Raw genomic sequence first — 21020 nt, forward strand, 5'->3', positions numbered from 1 at the left:
GAGGGTATCATATGAACCAAGCAGTGCACTGTCATGATAACCCAGGGGAGCAGGATGCAAGAGGCACAGGGAATATGCTAGGTGGAATATTAAAAATATGTATATGACAAGCCAATATTAAAATCATAACCAAATGTATATAGCAAGGGCCAAAATGAAATCTTAATGGCTTGTGGCAGGCCATGCTATTACAATTTACAATCCCTGTTGATTTAATGCAAAGCAGCATATCTATTTAAACCTTCGCTTACAGTTACTTTAAAACACATTGCATTGTTTTTTGTATCTGCCTTGGACTGGAAGTAGTTTAAATGCATTTCAAGTATTCTTTCTTTAGTCCAGAAAAGGCATAGATTATATCACTGGCTTCTATCCCGTTCATAATGAAAACAGGTTGATATTTAAAGTCCAAGTGAAATCTTACACGTAATATATCATTATTGCTTTTTCATATATCTATGCATCACATGAAGATACAGAGGAAGCTTGGATGTGCTCCCACATAGATATCTGATCTGGAAGCCAGGGGCATTGAGCAGTTCTGAATTAAACATTGACCAATTTTATATTATGTCATTTAATACCGGATACACAAATTTCAATTTACAGGAGAATTTAGACAAAATATGTTGGAGGATATGAATAAAGGTTATTATTACGCATGTTACAAAATTCTTGGAATTAAAAGGGCTAAACCAGGGCTTCTCAAAATCTGTCCCGGGGACTCCCTGTGGCTGCTTGTTTTCATTCCAACCGAGCTCTCAGTTACTTAACTAGACCCTTAATTGAACTGCTAATTTGCTTAATTAGACCTTTTTATTTGTTTTCAGCTCTTGAACAGTTTTATATTTCAAGTTAGCTATAACATTTGATAAGTAACTTGAACTGCAACTGTTTAAGACCTGAAAACAAGTACAAATGTCTAACTAAGCAAATTATTAGTTCAATTAAGGGTCTAGTTAAGTAATTGAGAGCTCAGTTGCAAAGAAAACCAGAAGCCACAGGGGGTCATCAGGGCAGAGTTTGAGAACCCCTGGGCTATACGAATAGTGTAAGGCAGGGGTGTCAAACTCCAGTCCTTGAAGGCTGCAGGATCTTCTGGTTTTCATTCCAGCTTAAGCTCTCATGTAACTCAACTGATCTAATTACTTGTTCAGTTGGACGTATTTAATATTTTTCAGTCTTTTACAGTTGATGATTTAAAAATTGCACTTGATTCAAGGTACACTACCCATTAAACATTTTGAGGCCTGGAGAGGCGTGTTAAATGTGTCTAATTAATCAAATAATTAAACCAATTCAGTAACTGAGAGCTCAGGTGAAACACAAGCCAGCCTTACAAGAAATAAGTTTGACACCCCTCTTGTAAGGACAATAAAAAGAGTCTCTGACTAGCTTGCTTTTGACGTTCAGCCCATCTTTAAATTTTGATTGACATCCCTCAGCTACAACCATAAACCATTACCTTGGTACTGGTGACTTTAAAGAGGACCTGAGTGCAAAATGTTCTAGGTTGATGTGCAGCATAAATATAAAAAGAAAGCCTTGAGGAGGTGTAATATCATGTGAGTCAGATTTAGGGATACAAAGCACAGGATAATTGTGTTTATTTATAAAATATGATATTTAGGGCCCATTTTAGTTCTCCTCAAGGTCGTGGGTGCTAAATTGATGCTAATTGTTTTAAAGAATACTCTATAACTGCGTTATATGAAGTGATTGATAATATGGGACAATTGTCATCTACTTTTGCATTATTTTTCCATTTTCGATGACAGCAGAATTCTTTTTACTTACACAAGAAGCACAGGCAGACTAAATAAAGTGATTAAGCATTGTTATGTTCACATGGTTTATATTTCTGTTGGAGCAGATGTAGGCAGATTGCCATGACTAAAATAATAAATAATAAAACCACTTACAATTTCCATCTTGTGCATGCACTAATAAACATTAGACTTACAAGCAAGTTACAGTAAACTAATGAACGCGAGACTTCATGTTGCACAGGAGAGATATGGTTTTAATTATGTATTAGTCGCAATGTATTTTTCAGTTCAATCATCTTCACCACCGTGTGCTACATGTAATGATTACTGAAAACAAAAAGATGTGACATCATGTTTGAAAAAATACCAACTATTTCAGAAGTAATCTGTTTCCTGTGTTGAGTTGCTGTATAGAAACTAGTTTAAACCAAGTCAGATTCGTTTAATATCCTCTTTATTAACAGATGGTCTTCTGATAAACTTGTGAGCAGTTTAAATGAATTGAATGCAAATCTAAAATAGTAACCAGTGTGTGAGCAGCTGCATCAGCCTTTATTTTGACCATGATTTTCATAGTGTTTAAATTTACAATCAGAAGGTAAAGAATATGTTTGTATATCTAATCCTAGCATTTAACATAAACTAAGCTGGTATAATATATTAAGACATCTAGCAAAACTGTGGCAGGCTATAAAAATCTGAGCTGTGCGAAAGCCAAGCTTGTCTCATAAACAAGTCTACATGGAAAGAATTGTGTTGGATCTGATAAATATGTATACAAGGTGCATTCAAGCCTAACGTGGCGTGGGGAGTTCTTAAGTTTGAATAAGTCCTTCTTAGCTCATAAATTTAATTTACTTGTGAAAGAGAATTTGAGCATTGGAATGAAAGCCAGGGTTTCCTAAACATATTTTCATAATGCTAAGCCCACCCAAAATCTCCCTTCTAACTTCTAACACATGTCAAGCTATTGGTTAACGTATGTGTCCAATATATTTGAAGAATAGTTTTGCATTGTACATCATTCGCACTGAATTTTAAAAGGACTTCTAATCTAGGATTATCTTTAAAAACAGATTGTAGGTTTACATTTCAGTGGACTACAGGATAATGTATTGAAAGCATTTAGCATTTTAATATTAATAACTTGTTTCATATTCCACTTAATATCAAACAAAGTAAACATGCCGCTCATGCAGATCGTGTTCATGTGGTCACTAATGGGAATGTTATCTTATTCTTTAAGGAAAAATGGAAATGGAAAATGTTCCCCCTCACCGCAACCAACATCCCAGTTTTGGAGAAAATCCAAAGCACAGTACAAATGTTAAATATTCTTAACATGCTACTGAGAAATCCGTTGCATATGTTTCTCAGTGTTCAATCCATATTTGAGAACATGTTTGAAAGCCTCTGCACATTTTCCCAAAATAAACACCATGGTGTCTGTTTAATGTTATCTTGTGTAGTACCATTAATTCACAATTCAACATGACTGAGCAGTGATTTACACTGAGATAAGTATTGTTAAAGGAATATTCACTCTATGCTTTGAAACTGCTACTTTTACTGAAGCTCTTGGAACTTAAGGAATTACATTTAACTACTCTGTATATATCAACAGATTTAAATCAAACTAGATTTGACCAAAGCTTTCCAATGCCATTGTTAACAGCTCGATGTAGTTTCCATATACCATATGTTATAATGGTGTCAATTGATACTGTCATCATTACACTGTGATGAGTTGCCAAAGCTGTTTTCATTTAATGATGGGATTTGGTTTAGCGCCCACAGCGATCAGCAAGAAACTCACTGTGTACTGTAAGTTCACCACTGTGTGCTCTGGATATTTCCCTAATCTAGGAAATGAAGGGTGTAAAGTGTACCAAAGATTTGACTGCAGCCTGTACATGTTTAATAAGCAGTATGATTTATTATTTGAAAGACTGGGATGGAAAGTTTGTGGACCTGCTATACCCACTGTGCTCACATTGCCAAGGGACCTTCTATTACCCTAATGTTGTTCGGCTTAAGTCAAGCATGTATGATTAATGTTCTAGGGCTTTATTTCAGGTCATGGTTAGATATGTATTTCCTTGTCATAGCCCTTCAGTAAAATATAGTTTAAATAGATTATATCAGTAGAACTGAGCTAATACATGTAGTACCGTAATGCAATTAAAACAACATGTAATATTAGATAGTATGTGGCATTGGGTTTCTTCACTTCCCAGTAAAACAGCAAGGCTGAAACAACAGCAAAAAAAACAGCTTTTCGTTGATTGATTTTTACCCTGTAGAACTCTAACAAGCAACTAACTAGCATTTTCACAGCTTCCTAATTACAATTCTTTTGGGCGTTTACTGTATTTCACACTTCAGCTTGGTTGTTGATATCTCAAAGGCAACATGGTATGTGTATTACACAATTCTAAGAGGAACAATACTTAAAAAATAGATATATTTTATTACCATTTTTACCATGAAGTATGAGACTATGTGGCTGTCTAAATGGGGATGTCTCCCTGTGTTATCACTGTACACTAGCCACGCTGCTGCTTACTTTTATATTCGTACATATTGAAATGGTTGCTACCTCTGGGACAAACTCAGCTGAGATTGAGAGAAAGCAGCTTCAGAGGCGGACATGCTGTTTCCTTAGAGCTGAGACGTACACATGTAAGGTAGTTACGAGCTGCCCATTACAACTGTTCAAGTTGGAATTATCAGGCAAAGAAAAGCTGATACAAGAACAAACATTGTTTATGTAGCTCAAAGCTGTCCACATCCTTAAAATGTACTGGAGTGGAGCCATTGCCAACAAAAAAGAAACCTGTAATCCACATAGTTGGCAAAAATCTACTGACTTTCGGTACAATCTTGTGTAAAGAAATAATAATAATGAAGCATTATCTTAGTGTATTACACTGCAAGATTTTTTATTGCATATATGTTTTACAAAAGATGGATAAAAATGTGCAAGTTAGTCTGTACCCTTTGGTTACATAACAAGGGAACAAGACTGTATTTAAGCTTGTATAAAAAACAATGTTGCAAACTGACTTACTCGATAAAAAGTGTAAGGATATGAATAGAACTCAATCTAAGCTACATCATACGATGTGCCTCCCTATTTTGAGGAGAATAAAACCCATTTCATGCTTACAGTCCCATCAAGAGATGTGCTCCAGAAGGGGTGGGAGTAGTTGTCTTTGTGGAGGTAAACAGAGCCAGCAGCTAATAAGTAACAGAACTGTATTACGTCTGATTCAATTTAGCTGCTTCTTATGCAGGTGCCATAGCGGAGATAGGGCCTACATAATTTTACCCTTTGGGATCAGTTGGCGCTGGCACTGCTAATGGCAGCATCATGAAAATGTGTGAATTAGCAGCACTGGTATGTATCTACTAATTATGCACATGAGACATCTCCTCACTTGGGCAAAGCTAGCAGCATTTTCTAAGATGAATAGCTTAATATGAATTAATAAATATAGATCAACAATCCTTCCTTCGAGGGTCCCCGAGTGGCTCATCCAGTTAAAGCACTGCCGCTGGGAGCGCAGGAAGAGTCACACAGCATGGACGGCGCCAGTTGGCATCTGGGTTGTGCAGAGGCCGAACTTTGCTGGGGATTCCGAAGGGGGCATCACATTGGCTTAGACACTCCCGGGGTGGGGGGGGATGAGAAACTGGCAGGGGTTTCTCCTCATCGTGCAACAGAGAACACTACTGGCCAGACACCGAGCACATTGAGAGTGGATAAAAAGCAAGACTGATCTCTGTTCTCTGGGATCAGTAGCACACCAACCTCTACTCTTGACTGCTTGCCATATAAGTGATTCTGTCTTTAGGCTTGTGAGATTGGAGAATGCTCACACGCCCTAAGAACACCAAGGGATTTTCTGCAGTGAGTAGAAAAATTAGAAAAACATAATTGGACATTCCAAATTGGGGGAAAAATAAATACTAATTGGTCACTCTAAATTAAAAAATAAATACATAATCCATCCTTCCATACATACATTAATTTAAAAAAATGTTTTCTGAGTGAACCAGTGGCACTATATATTCACTCTATTTAACTAAAAGTACACAGCCCTGATTGATTTGTACCACAAGGTGGCACTTTATCGCAAGATCTGTTTTCTTCACTGGCAATCAACAATGCACAGTTTTGCTCATGGCTGAATAAACAAGGGTATATTTAATTGTCATTTGGCTGTCAGTGTGGGATTAACCGATTCAGAGTTATTGTATGTTTAATAAGCAGATACATTGCTTCATTACATATGGGGCCTATTTACAAGGCTATTCACAAGCCCCTTTAGAAACTTGTTTTCCATTCTGAAAAAAATAAACTGATGACAATTTGCATTAAAGAACTTGAGAAGCTAGCTGCAGTAATCATTTTGAGGCATAAAAATGCCTCCCCCCAAGCAAGAAAGATAATTGATTTAGGGCCATATTCTATATTACAAAAAATCAGTACCTTTCCCCACATAATCCAGAGAATATGCTTGCATACATCCAGTTAAAAAAGCACTCTGCATCATTGATATCATCATGACTAATACCCTATTCACACTACCTAAATAATGTGCTATCACCACATTCTGAAAACGCGCTTGCGAATGAACTGAAGTGAATGGCAATCATGTTGTTACAACATGTGATCCTCGCAGGGGATATATCATAAGCCTCATCTTTTGAACCCTACCATTTACAATCAGTGGGTCTCCAAATGCCGTAAAATACCATCAAGCAGTCGCAGGATTGCACCTCTCCATCATGCATTAAGGCATGTGTTGAGACAGTTTGACTTCCACAATTCTCCAGCTGTATTTCATACCCATATGTTGCTTCTACATGAGAACTGCAGAATATGGCTAATAAGCGACAACGTCACTACATGTTGGTTACATCCATGTGCTGTATTAGGGCCACAGTTTCACAATGGTGTGCAGCTCATTCTAGTAGCGTAGTCTATTAAACTACGATCAATAATAAAGTTAGCGCAAGTATTTTAGTTTAACATATTTTGGCACATAGTATATGTCACATAAGATAAAACACAAAGGTTTTTTTTTTTTTTTTTTTTAAATGATGAGATTGTAGCAACCATAGACATGCTATGAATACAATCTGTATTAACAATTAAAAGCAGATTAGAGGTATTGTAACAATTTACCTGTATCTTAATTTGCAATGTTTAAAAAAAAAATAATAATAATAAAATAAGTCAATTTTAAGATATGAAATTTAATTTGGCTCTAATGTATAGTTATAGATTTAAAAAAAAAAAAAAAAGTTTTTAGATATCTTTAAATATATAGTATTAAAAAAAAAAACACCTTTCTATGGTAATTCAGATTACTGTATGTTTTTGGTATTTAACCTTTACTGCTTAGTTCTGATAACTGACCCGAAGAATGTCAAAATATAGATGTTTTATAATACAGCTGGGGTCTTGCTAGTTGTACAAAGGCTGTTTATCCTCAGTACAAACTAGTATAATATTTATACACAGAGAAGATAGCGACAGAGAATGTGTCTACCAACCAGATAAAACTGACATTGTTAACAAGATTACATTATTTTAGTTTTATTTCTGAAGGATGCCAGACTCAAACAGGAGACCAAATTGAAGGTTAATTGCAAGGAAGAAGTTAGATACCTAACTGATAATGTAATCAAAGGCTGGGCTACTTACATTAATACAGTCCTGCAGTGCCAGAAAACTGAAGGGTAGTGTACTGCTTTTCATTTCCGGGATTTTATTTCATTATAAAAAGCCTTTTATGTTCAATTAGAGATGATTGCACTGAATGTGTGTGTATATGAACATAACTCATAGGTATTGTATTCATATGCATATGGTAGCATATAACATGTTTTATTTAGATTTCCAGAAAGTTTTTGACAAAGTCCTGCATTAAAGATTAATGAAAAAACTGAACGCAGTAGGGAATCAAGAGAGGTAACTAGTGGAGTACTACAGGGTATCAGTAGTAGGTCCTTAGATTCTGGTATAGTAAGCAAACTTGTTAAATTTGCAGATGACACAAAAATAGAGGCGTGGCAAACACTGTCATTCAAAATGATCTAGACAGCATTCAGAGCTAGGCAGACACATGGCAAATGATTTACATAGTTTTTATAGTTATAGTTTACCATATATATGCTTTTACAAACATGCTTAATTTCCCCCCTATTTCTGTCTGGTTAGCACATCTTAGTATCACTCTTTAATTGGCTTCATGGGAGTCTCTTTTCAGTCAGGAATCGTACTCGACAATGAATTATTAATCACATGGAGATATATGTGGTAGTAAATTAATTATAGTCTTTCATCTGATGCATTTCTAAAAAACTAAATAAACAAAGTAGCTTTAACTCTGTTTTATAGTGAGAGATTAGAAGACTGACCAATTTAGTTTCCTCCCACAAACGAATTAATCACATCTCATGTGTTTAGACTAGAAAAAAGCCAGGAGTAAGAGCATTTTGATGAATACAAAGATTAACTTCATTTGCAAATTCTTGTAATTTTTTTTTTTTTTTGTGTGAGTTTTAATCTTCCATCACATAATATTTAAAATATTTTTCACAGTTCATTGAGTAGGAAGATAGAGAAATCCTTTGGAAAAAGTTTAAAAAGTGGAATTGCTTGCTTTTCTCTTGGTTAATTGTTATAGAGGTAAGACATAGCACATTGGGATATTTCTGCTTCAGTCTTGTGCCTTTTCAACCTTGATTATATTTGATGCAGTTTAATGTATTCAGGTTAAGCAGGTTTTCTTCTTTCTTTCTTACTATACATAACCAGCATTTTCTACTTTTACTATTTGATACTATTTGAGCTGGTCATTTTTTTGTGAAGTGTAGTAATGCAAGCAGATAGCATTGGTGTATATAGTTATAGTTATTAATTTTCAATATTACATTGCAGTGCCAGGGAAGCAGTCAGAAATAGAGTTGTACTCTACAGATTGTTCATTAATTAGCCATTATTGCAGGATTACTGCAATTAAGCAGTTTTTATAATGTAAAAGTATAACATCCTTTGACAAATGATTAGGAAAATGATTAGGTATCTTTAAGTGTGGAGTATTGGTTTTCTATAGAAATGTTAGCCCTGGGTGTAACTAAAACTTTTTGTTTTATAATATCATCATATCATTTCCATTATACAATGTACAATGAACAAAGCTCATTTTATAATTATTATTCTTTGGACCCATTGTTCCAAAAATATGTTCCAGTAATAAAATAAATATCTTGCAAACCCAGAACACTCTCTCTTTGTATTTTTAGTTACTAAGGAGACAATAATAGCTCTGGTGTCTGTGGTAGCCATGGATATACATACGTGTGCGTGCGTGCCTGCGTGCGTGTGATTTAGGGTCATAATAACACTGATTTTTAAATCAGACACGATTTACTGATGTGATACTAAGATTTAAACTGATTGTTTCAGAAGTTACTGATACATTTTCAATAGATAGTCTGTGGTATGAAAATAAATGTACACCATTACTATATTGTTACTGAAGTGCATTATCCTCAAAGGGTAAACACTTATTTACTTTACAGGCTTTAAGAAGGAGTGGGTGGTATAATCTACCTGATCTGATTAAAAACAAGAACTGGAGTTCTCCTATGATCTTTGCTATATATAACAAGTATCCACAGTATTTAGCTGTCTAACATTAATTCTGTGCAACTTTTGTCCCCTTATAATTGTTAAGTTATACTTTTTAAATTTCTAACAAGTTTTGGAATCACTTTTTGGTAAAACTGAAAAAGTATAACTTAACAAATATAAGGGGACAAAAGCTGTATGTAATTAATGTTGGACAGCTAAATAATGTGGCTATATATAACTAGGTCTTGAATTTTTTGGTTTTCATTTTCTGTTTAGTTTGGGGGGGGACTGTTTTTTTATTATTATTTGGCAAAATCAGTTATATTTGGTTATTAAAAATTCACACCATTGAATGTACGTTCCATGAATACATATACAAACGTTAACGTACTGTGTTGCAGGGAGGATGTCCACATTAGGATTCCGGCAATACAGAACTCTGGATGCATTTTGAATCCAAGAATAGTGGGAAGTAACAGATTTCATTTTACGCCCATTACCCTCCGTGTATCTATCGCACTATATTCGAGTTTGTTTTCTGCCCACCCCATCGTATGGCATACCATAGTAACTAATCTCAGTATACAAGAAGTAATTTACATTTTTTCCAAAGATTAAACATTCATCATGGTACTCTGATTAAGGTTTGATATTTATGTAGCTATAATAATAATAATAATAATAATAATAATAATAATAATAATAATAATAATAATAATAATAATAATAATGCAGTCGTTGTACACAAGAAACACTTTAATATGCATTAGTAGAAGCATAACTGTACAGCAGTTTTATATTTACAATAACACTTTCGGTTCATCACATAAAACCTTAATGCAACGCCATCTTGCTGGTCTGTTTAAAACCAGGTTCGTGGTCGTTAAGCCTGTTGCTAAGCAAATGACGTAGTGACTTACTCCTAGCGTATTGCGTATTTCCATAAAATTGATGATTGGTCAGTAATATGTCTTTGCACACTGTCTGCCTTCTGAAAGCCATTTTCTTTATGTGAACGCAGTAGTGAATGATTGACTTTATTTAAAATATATTGTCAAAACACCTGTCGATCGGTTAAAAAAAAATGAAAAACACATTTTCTAAATTGGTCTTTGGGGGTGTCTTTTCAGTTATTATCGGCTAAAACTTAAGCTCTATATAGCAAAGATCAGACAGGATAATCTCCGTAACAATGTAATATTATGAAAATAACTAGTGAACTACCAATGGTTCTGGCTTTTACATGGTAAATACCTGTGGAAAAATTGTTGAATTATATGGAAATGACCTGTTGCCATACAATTAGGCACACAAGGTAGTTACTATATAAGAGCAAGAATCATTCATAATTATACAGTTATTACAATTGAATTGCACCGCTATCAAGTGCTACTCACATTACCTTAGCATTAACGTATTTCTAAAGGTAAAAAACAACAACTTTACTGTAGTCTTTCATTTTTATAAGTAGAAGTTAAACAGAACAGAAATGGGTATGATGATTTTTTTAGTAGATTTAAAAAAAAAAAAAAAAAATCAGTTTGTCCTGTAACTTTTTCCCACTTTTGGTAACCAAGCGCTCTGTTTGACAGAGCTTCTGTTCCTAAAAACAGAGTGTGTTGTTTTTTTTATTTTCTAAGTGTTGCCAATTAAATTGAGTTGGTATTAAAGCAGTTATTAAAACGTCAAAAGTGATTTTTACTGCATGCTCAGAACAGAAACATGTTAATAATAGAGTGGACGGATTATGGGATAAACCCCCCCACTGCTGAATGTCAGAAGATTATTTCACACCATCTTCCACTGTCAAAGAATGATTGGCAAGCAAAAATAGACACTTGGATGAAAAAGTTGGAATAGTGCAGGATTCCCAGATAGGGTTGGCATTGCTCCAGAAATCTTTAACATACAAAGGGTGTTCACAGGATGTTACAAATCAGTCCCAAGCCAGGGGTTACAATACAGTACCCCCAATTAGATCTCTTGATTCCATTACCTTGTGCAGTGGGATCGCTTGTCCAGTTCAATTGTATCACTGTATCCTAAATCTATGACAGAAATGATTCAACTGCCAATACAATAAACTAATGCCCATCGTGGCTGATGATATACTCACTGTCCATACCAATGCCAGCAGTTTATATTGAGCTCTGAATATATTCTTGCAAACCAAATTTCATAGCTATAGACAACAAGCTAGCTATTTTCACATATACTTTAGTGGTAAGAGGTCATCCCTACAACTCTCAAGCATATTCTACTGGGTAATAGATATTCTACTATAAAACTGCATGTATTACCTTATTTTCTTGATTTGTATCTTTAAGAATGCTATATTAGTTAATGATCCTGATCTTTTCCCATACCAATTTCATTTATATAGGGTCCTTCATGTGCAAGCACCCAGGGCACACAGACCAAAACTACTTGCCCCTGAAAGGTCAAATAATAATAAAAATTTAAAAAAAAAACATATGTTTTAATGCTTATATTTTTTATAAAATACTGATTAGCCCTCACAAAATAGGTTTTTAATTGCATTCTTGGAATTGTCAAGAGATAATCTTTGGTGGATTTCACGCACGCATAAGTTTGGAGGCAGGAAAAAACAACCTACAAAAGGTCAAGTTTATGGCATGGAGGTGGGTGGACATGACTAACAGTGTATGTGAGCATGCTGTGTGTGCTCTTTGGTTGGATAGAGTAAGCACTACAGAACCTTGTACAGGCAATCTGTCACATTTCAACTGAACTAAATGAATTGCCATTGTGCCTACATCATAAATGTAAAGCGCTTGGGTCAGGATAATGTCTTCTTCATTAGAAGCCATGCATGTCGTAGTAACTGGGTAGAGTTCTGGCAGGAAATTGGTAAACAGCAATCAAAGTAAATTACTTTGGTTTCCATCTTTGCTTCTGAATTGGCAAGGAGACCTTGGCATGCTTTCTATATGCCTCATACAACAATCCGATCATTGCTGGGCTTTTTTGTCTTATGTAAACTATAGCCAGTTTCTATAAACTGTATGTAGCATAACTGACGAGTTATTGTGATAAAATAGTGAATCTTATTTATTGTAATGGAGTCATGAACTGGAATGCCTACAACAATTAGGACTGCAGCCTGATAGAAAACAAAGTTCTTTGTAATTTTGTTTTCTTAACCAGAGTCAACATTCCTATAAACATTAAAGAAAAAAGACCACATTCACTGGGTTTAACTCTCTTGGCACATTAATACCGCTTAAGTTCAAAATATTAAAGAGCTGTGTTTTCCTTTTGTCAATGGTTCTTTGTTAGCATGCTGTACTTTCTAATATGTCTAACATTTCCAGATGCTTGCTAGCTCCAGAAACATTTCTTCTGGGTCTTCACCCCTATTTGTTTTATATCCATGCTGAACTGGTCAATATACTGAATTTTAATTTTCTCTGACACGTATATTCACTTATTTTTTTCAAGGATTAGGTTAACTGAACATTTATATTTCTAGTTGACATCGTATCTCAAAGAGGATTTCAGTAGCTCGGTAGATAGAGAACTTCCTTTTGGGGCAGAGAATTGTTGTTCTCACTTGTCCACCAAAGCATGAGTTTGGACAAGCAGCTTTAAGGCTGCCATGCACTAATATAGTTCCGTTGATGTTTCTGGATTAATATTGGCAGAAGTATTGTACATTGATACTCTTCAGCAGTTCTAGTTCCCTACTGCCTTATACAGGCTCCTTATGCCTTCTCAGTGGATTTCCAGAAGGCTCTCACATTTTGCCAATCAGGCATATTTCTAACAGTTATTCATTGTTGCAAACCAAGGGTAATGATACTCCATGGAATTTCACAGTCCAAATTAGTTTTAGTAGCCTTTGTTAGATTCCTACGCTTAGTCAATACGGGCAAAAAGTCACAGCTGACTGACTACACAAAGATACCGTAAAAAAATGAAGTGATTGTTCATGGCTGACACAATTATGTATACTGTGTAGTTTCCATTCCTTTTTTATATTTCCTATTGTGCTCTTGTTTTCAACAGACAAGAAAATATGTATGGTGTGATACCTGAGGAGGCATGTAGCTACATAGAAAACAACACCAAATACTTGGCTAAAAATAGGCACATGAAGTTTACATAAAGGGATCATGTACTTTTCATAACAGTGTTTTCTTGAGATTTTAAATGATCACAATAATTTATAGCAGAGTGTAATAATAAAAAAAAAAAGCCAAACAAATGAAAATATACAACACGTTCATGTACTAGCACCTAAAGCAGTTAAAGGAGAGTTTAAGCAGTACTCGTTATACAACAAACAATCAGAGTTGATCATTAGCTGTTTCTAAAACCCCAGGCTCTATTCACAAACTTCAGTTTTTTAAAGCTTGCCAAAGTTGAAAAAAAAGGTTTGATATTGACGGTCTTCAAATGTAAAGTTTAGTTAAAGTCGACGAGGGCCTCCTGTACCAAAATGTAGTGCATTATAACGTTCATTCACATGTAACCAAATTATGCTTTAAAAGGTGTAAATGAAGTGCAGCTGCTTACGGACTGTACAACAGGAATTATATTCTTTCATAAAACTGTCGTAGCAACACTGAAGATAGCAGCTGAAGTACCAGTGCTGGAGAATGTATACTGGAACCTTTCACACATTAAACATTTTTTAAAAATAGCTGGAAAAAGTAGTTTCGGACATATAATAGGCTAAATATAAATAACTAAAGCACAACATTAAATTAGGCAACTGCAAAAATGAAATGCAAGTTAAAAGCAGCATAGAGGATGAACAATTCAGGTAATTTGCCAGCTCTGTTTGAGATCAAATTAAAGGGATCAGTATTAGGCACAGGCAAGATATAAAGGTAAAAACAAAGATTGTTTTGTAATTAACGTTTTTTGTTTTTTTTCTGAATTTAATTATGAAAACAGAATCAGCTCAATTTGTGTAAAGGGATGTCACCTGACTAAAAATATAACCCCAAAACTTCAAGCCCGCGACTGTGTTTGTTTTTACTTTTTCCAAAATGTTTTAGTTCATTTTAGCACATGCACCTCTATTAATATGAACGGTTTTGAGTACGGTTCTCGAGATCAGTTATGCAGTGTGGACACAGCCTTAGGTTCACTGTATACAGGTAACAATCGTTCGACACACAGTGGTGAGTTTGGTTTTCTTTATCTCCCTCAGACAGCTTGGAAGCACAATAAACTGGTAAAGTTTTTGTGATTAATGGAGTGATACCTTTCAAACAGGAAACCAAGCATTACTGGAATGTCATCACCAACAAGAACACATATTTTGAGACAGGATTTGTTTTTTTCTTAATTAAGATTCTGTAAATAGATTGTTTTCCCTGCTTCGCAGTAGGTGATAATAAGCGTTTTAATTGTTGAACTAATAAATGGTCAAAGAAAAGCGTGAGGTTCTTTACAATGGAACGAGCAGCTGTCTGGATTGCTGTGGAATACATTTGTAGAATCCTCAGAATTTCTACAGCATCAGGTAAGAAGGTTGGTGGCAGATTTATGCAAAGATAAAACAAAGTTCTTCTGGGAGTAGGAATAGAAACCAACCTTCAGGGAGCATTCAGAAGTCTTGGTATCTATCTTCTGTGAGTATTCACTTAGTGAAGATATTCATACAGAAAAGCCATCTGAACATGTGGTTGTTTTAAAATGCAGGGTAGGTGTGGGGGGTAGAATAACTGATGCTTTTACATGGATATTTCACGGTGTCAAAGCTTACCCAAGATCTTTTCATGTAAGCGCAGTACCAAAGTCTATTGCAGTGATGCAAAACACACCCTGCTGAGTGGTTGTTAAATAGAATTTGTTTAACATTCTGGCCTGGAGTCAAATTTGCGACCTATTAAACCCCTAACAGTGTTAGTTAGCTTGATTTACATCATGTCTCTGTTATACAGTCTGCAAGTGATTTCAATGTTTTCCCTAAAAAAATGATGTTTGTGTCACTTGGGAGTGACATGGATTTCAGTGAAGTCTAGAGATAGACTGGTTAACAGAGATGGCATTGTATGTCTGAGGAAGTCAAGTGGATTAAAAAGTAGTGTAGTAATCTGTTTTATGACCTCAAGGAACAGGATCTGACACCAGAGTGAAAGGTTGTCTATTAAATACGCAGATCTTATTTTGAAATAAATATTATATGCCAATAAGCATGTTGTTGTAACATATACAAATATATCTCTCGTTTTAACATACGCTTTCCTTTGCAAGTATTTCAGCAGCTGGCATTACTGTTTTTGAACTATCCTATTTCACTGACTTACTGTTGGGGCCATTTTTCCTGTGAGTATATATCTGTTTATTATTACGAGGAAGTTTTGTACATGCATTTATTTATCTTGCAAACCATTTACTTTTAAAATCACAAACTGTAACATGCACAAACTAAACAACCATTAGATTCCTTCTCATAAAGACTCCAAATTATATATTTTTTTAATATCCATTCTATGAAACACTATTTGTAGTCAGTAAAAACACTTTACTGAACATTCTTAATTTTAAAAAAAAATTAATGAGAGAATAGTTCTTCTTCTCCTTCTTCTTCTTGATACCACAAAAACCCATCCCATTTAAAGTGGAGTCTAGCCTGTGTATCAGGTGTTGCTTCATTGAGATAATCTCACCATACTGGTATAGTAAGAGACATGCTGCCACTAGAACTTGGAGACTAAGAGGGGTCCTGCTTCATCAGTGAATAATAAAAGAAGTGGGAGAAGGTCAAGTGGCCTGCCCATGGTCACAGGCTGAGCTTGGCTAGCAGACCTTAATAATAGCAAGCAGAACAATGCCCTACCATGAGTAATGATTCAGCATTCACCGAAAATACACCACTTCACTCTTGCTTTTAAAAAATGTAACAATTTGACACAAGTAAAAACAAATCTCTGCTTACCTAAATCAGTCCCAATCTGATGTGTTCTAAATGCAACCACATGATTCATGACTCAGTTCAAAAGGATGACTAACCTGAGTGTTTTTGCTGGTGTTTTTTTAGGTCTCGTTGAAAATGTATGAAGCCCTAAATGTTTTTTTCACTATTGCTAAGTTTGAAAAAGAATAGATTAAACAAACATTTTCTATGTGAATGGCTCTAAGGAAATGGCATAATTTGAAGGTGAAGCTAACTGCTTTAGATCTATATACAGCAGAAACATTTCATATCTGGAATGTGCAATAAGATTAACCTATATATACAAATCCTATACCATTCTCCCATTAATTTCCTTTCTTTAAGGTGTGTTTCAACCACAGTGCATGATAACATGATCAAGCTGAACGCTTTACCATTTCAGTTTGTAGAGATTATAAATGTGAAAATGTACACATTTATTAAAGTATATAATACTTACTGTCATGTAATTTAAAACCATGTTTGCTTATATCTTAAACAAAGTTTTTCTAGTAAAATTTTCAGGGAAGAGATCCTTGATCAGGAGAACTTATTTATTATACAATGTACATAAATCCAATTAAGTTTCTTACATTGTGCAAACAGCCAGGAGACATGGAGTTTCTGTTTTGTTTTAAACATGTCTAGTGGTAATTCTACATGCTGTAATGAACCTCTTTTATAGTTAAGGAAATACTGAATTAAGACAATATCCTTTTCTTTCAGTAGAGGGCCCTCTCTTCTAATTTGTGGAACAGGATTAGCCACTTTTCTACAGAGCAGTGATTTTTATAAGCATGGTTATTGTACTGGTTAATAGGTAACTTATAAGATGTTTACATAATCACAAAAAGGTATTTTAAGAACTGTACTATAATACAATGTTATGCAGATTACTTTCTACTGTTGTGTGTTATAGTACATGTTAAATCACGTATTTATCAAATGGAACCTTTTTGTATTGCCACTGCAGGTCTGACTCCACGCTATCTATCCGATGGACAAAAGAGCTAGACTGGGTGGCTTTCAAAAGTTTTTAGCCTATACACTGATGTCTGTTGTGTGTTTTCTGCACCCAGTCCTGATGTGGCATGCTACTATTCCAGGTAACGTGAAGCATCATATAAACAGATTGGGCACAGGTGCAGCAGGTTCATTCACACGTTCTGCAAATGCTCACATAAAATGATTTTGGTGGCCTCAATAAGACCTCAAAACCAATACACAGTTGTGGCACAATTGAAAGTCAGGGAGTGCTCAGGTCAAGACAACAGTATGTAGTGTTAGCATTGAACATTTGCACACAGCTCTCATAGTTTTTGTTTGTTGGTACTAAAAGCCACAATAAGAAATTTTTTTGTTGTTGTTATTCTTTTTTTTAAAGCCACTGTAGGATAGAGTTTTATAACTTTAACATTCACTTATTGGCACTTTTGAGTAAAAATCTCTGAAAATGTTGCCTATAGTCTTATGTTTCACATCCGGTAAAAATTAATGCAAAAACAACTGCTGTATCTATATACCTAGATTACTGCCTCAACTAGCTGAGTCCAGATTATTGCCACTGCTAGCTCAGATACACCACCTCAACTCATTTAAAAGACTTACTACATCCACACTTATTTATTTAGAGGTATATGATTCATAAATGACAATTTTATGCTAATAACCTTCTAGCTGATGAGGGACAGTATGTCAAAATAAGGGAGTCTTTCCAAATGAGGGATTTTCAGCACCTCTGATACCTGGCAACTATATGTATATGCATTTCTGAGTGTCAGAACTGTTCTAAAGTATATTCTGCATTCAAGTGCTTAAGTTTACATTGAGGCCACGTGCAGCAGTCCAAGGAAAATCCATGCTAATTCATGTTAAGGCTACATAAAGTACTGTAATGTCTAAGATGCAAACTGAAGCCTTCAGTTTTTCTTAAAGTACTTGTATGTTTTTTCAGGAGCCATGCTTTTTACAACTGGCTTTTCCTACTTCATAATAAGTAAAAAGAAAAAGACAAAGCTGTCTAAAGACCCAGCCAGCCAATCTGAGTGCTATGCAGATCCTTCTGCTACGTTGGTGGATGTGACAGAAACAGGGGATACAGAGCAAACGTATAGCTTCAACAATCCTGTTAAAAAACAGAAGACAACTCCCTTAGCATCCCTTCAGAGCATACTGAAAATCAAACCGTCAAAAGATAATGAGCCGTCTATGATTCACCAAAGCTTACCTGAGGATAAACCACTGATAAACATGGGCAGGAAAAGACAGGTACATTTTGAAGAAAATGCAGTAACAATGATTCCAGCTGAGCCTGAAAGCCTGCATAATCACAACATACCGGGTTTAGAGGAAAATACTTCAGACACGACTCCCATCATCAGACCATAACATTCGTATTTTTCTGGCATTACTTTATATGTTCACTGGAGGTACTGTATACCATTAAGCACATGTCAGATACATTTTGTACATGCTACTGTGTGTAGTCACTGAGTCACTTCCTAAACACATAAATGTTTCATGAACTGCAACTACTGTTTTGTTTTGTATAGCTAACCATTTTAATTAATATCAATACATTACCAAATATTTTTTACCCCTACTGGTTTTCTTAGTGTTAGGTTTTCAATATACATACAGTATATTTCTCTAGTTTACTGTATGTTCCCAAACACATGTAATTTAGTTTTATCTAACAAATGTTTTGTTGATAAAGGCTGTCTATTTCCAAAAAGACTCAAACAAAGCTATTAATTCAGAAGAGAGAGGAGACTGGGACTAATATCACTCATGTCTGGAGTTTCTATGGAAACAAAGGCCAGCATTTATACAGTGTTTTAAATAGACAATATATAAGTCTCAGCTTTTTGTCTTTTTATTTATTTATTTTTTATTCTGCAAACATGAAATAGGAAATCATACAAACATTGTAGAGTTGAATTTTGTAATGGTTGTTTTTTCGAACATTTGCAAACTTTCTAAAGCATAATGAACCATTGTGGATTAGCTTCATGCTTGAATATTATGTCTACTGAGAAAGTTTAACTCTTCTGTTCAAACCATGATATTGATAGCTGTTGTCCTTTTACAAAAGTCAGACCGTTAACAACTTTTTCAAATGGAGCTCTTTCATGGAAGCTCTGATTAATTTGGGCCAGACAGTTTGTGTGGAGCCACAGTGAAAGCACTTAAAATTGTGGACAGGTCTGTAATTGTGGACTGTGTTCACAGAACACTCTTCAGGGAGATGTAAAATACATTGATTACTGCTGCATACTGTAGTAATATGCAAACTGTGTTTAAGTTGCTAGTTGCTAACCCCACTTGAAGTGTCAAGCTGAAATATATAAGTGCTTCAGTTTAGTTTAGCCATTCCCTGCCATATATAAACGCTAATATATTGGACTCTAAATTAATTTAGCTTCATATTTGTTTTGTTGTTACTTGAACATATATCTCTAGTGCTTTCTAGATGGGGAGAACTGTTTTAACAATTTCGATTTTAATTACATAATTTCTGAATGTTAAGATTGTGCTCCTAGTGCACTACAGTAATAGAAAAAAAAGATGCCCACAATAGTGCAGTTTTCTTTTATTCATAAGCTGGGTGATCATTGGCACATACGGTACATTGTAAGAAAAAAAAAAAACCTTGAGATGGGGATTGTAAACCCAAGGATCACAGTGAGCTCCTTTGTCCTGCTAGTTTAACCTTGAACAAAAGATTGCCCACCCCAAAGTAATAGAAACAATGCCTGAACCAGTGACCCCTGCAAACGCACCACAGCTCAATCTACTAATAGCTAGACATGGGATAAGCTTTCATATATAGAATCCCCTGTGACTCTCAGAACCCTTTACACATATTGACATGGCACCAAGCCAATTCCTAGCAAAATACAGTCTCGCAATGGGCACCGCATTGCTAAAACCACAGTGATTAAATGTTTTAATTTGTATTATTATTTGAGGCTTAATTGACTACAGTACAATTAAATGCTTTAACATTAACATTTAACAAAAATATCCACAATGTTCAAAGCTGTAAACATATGTCAAAGAATCTATTACACATTATACTGCTACCCAACAAATGATAGTTATACAGACATCTAGCAACACGTACCGAGTTCTTAGATTAAGCTAAATGTAATACACTACAAAAACACAGCTAAATCCAATTCATACATCCCCTCAAAAAAAAAAATTCCTAATAGAGTAACTAGATATTCAATCCATTCAACAACCCTTTTTGTCTACTTGATTGCTAAGGCAAGACTTCCACATTCTAAAGACCAGGCTTTTCAAACCCCTCAGGGCCTCTTCTTTTGTTTGGTCTGACCTTGAGCTACAGTCTCCAGTGTACTAACCTTCCTATCCATTAACAGTGGAAAGAGGGACAAGAACTGCCCAGGCATTCAAAATTACAGGCAGCTTGCTGACATTCGGAAAGTGCTCTTTCCAATATTGGATTTGTATGCACAGTACATAGCGCCCATTATAACAGGGCAGTTTTATAAATATAAAATTGTAGTAAAAGCACATTTCAAGGTACAACATTGCAATCCCTTTGTAAGAGGGGACTGCCATGTGCTGCCTTTGCAGTTAATTATTAATATTTATAATATGTTTTTTGTATAACGATTTTATTAGCCTCATGTGCTCCCATTTTAATAAAAATTAATAT

General features: G+C 35.0%; 1 protein-coding gene across 1 annotated transcript; it reads left to right on the plus strand.

Moving 5' to 3' along the window:
- Positions 1–14847: 14847 nt before the first annotated feature.
- On the plus strand, positions 14848–18721 carry LOC121321652 (transmembrane protein 72-like). Its single transcript, XM_041260648.1, has 4 exons — positions 14848–14917; positions 14960–15026; positions 17312–17439; positions 18288–18721. Exons 1-4 carry the CDS (start codon positions 14848–14850, stop codon positions 18719–18721), a joined length of 699 nt encoding a protein of 232 aa, XP_041116582.1.
- Positions 18722–21020: the final 2299 nt, after the last annotated feature.

The sequence above is a fragment of the Polyodon spathula genome, chromosome 10 (assembly GCF_017654505.1).
Source record: "Polyodon spathula isolate WHYD16114869_AA chromosome 10, ASM1765450v1, whole genome shotgun sequence".
Taxonomy (NCBI): Eukaryota; Metazoa; Chordata; class Actinopteri; order Acipenseriformes; family Polyodontidae; genus Polyodon; species Polyodon spathula.

Coding starts and splice junctions, on each gene's coding strand:
- LOC121321652 (XM_041260648.1), top strand. CDS start 14,848: ATGGAACGAGCAGCTGTCTGGATTGCTGTGGAATACATTTGTAGAATC. Junction 14,918..14,959: donor CAGAATTTCTACAGCATCAG/GTAAGAAGGTTG, acceptor GATAAAACAAAG/TTCTTCTGGGAGTAGGAATA. Junction 15,027..17,311: donor AGTCTTGGTATCTATCTTCT/GTGAGTATTCAC, acceptor ACTGCAGGTCTG/ACTCCACGCTATCTATCCGA.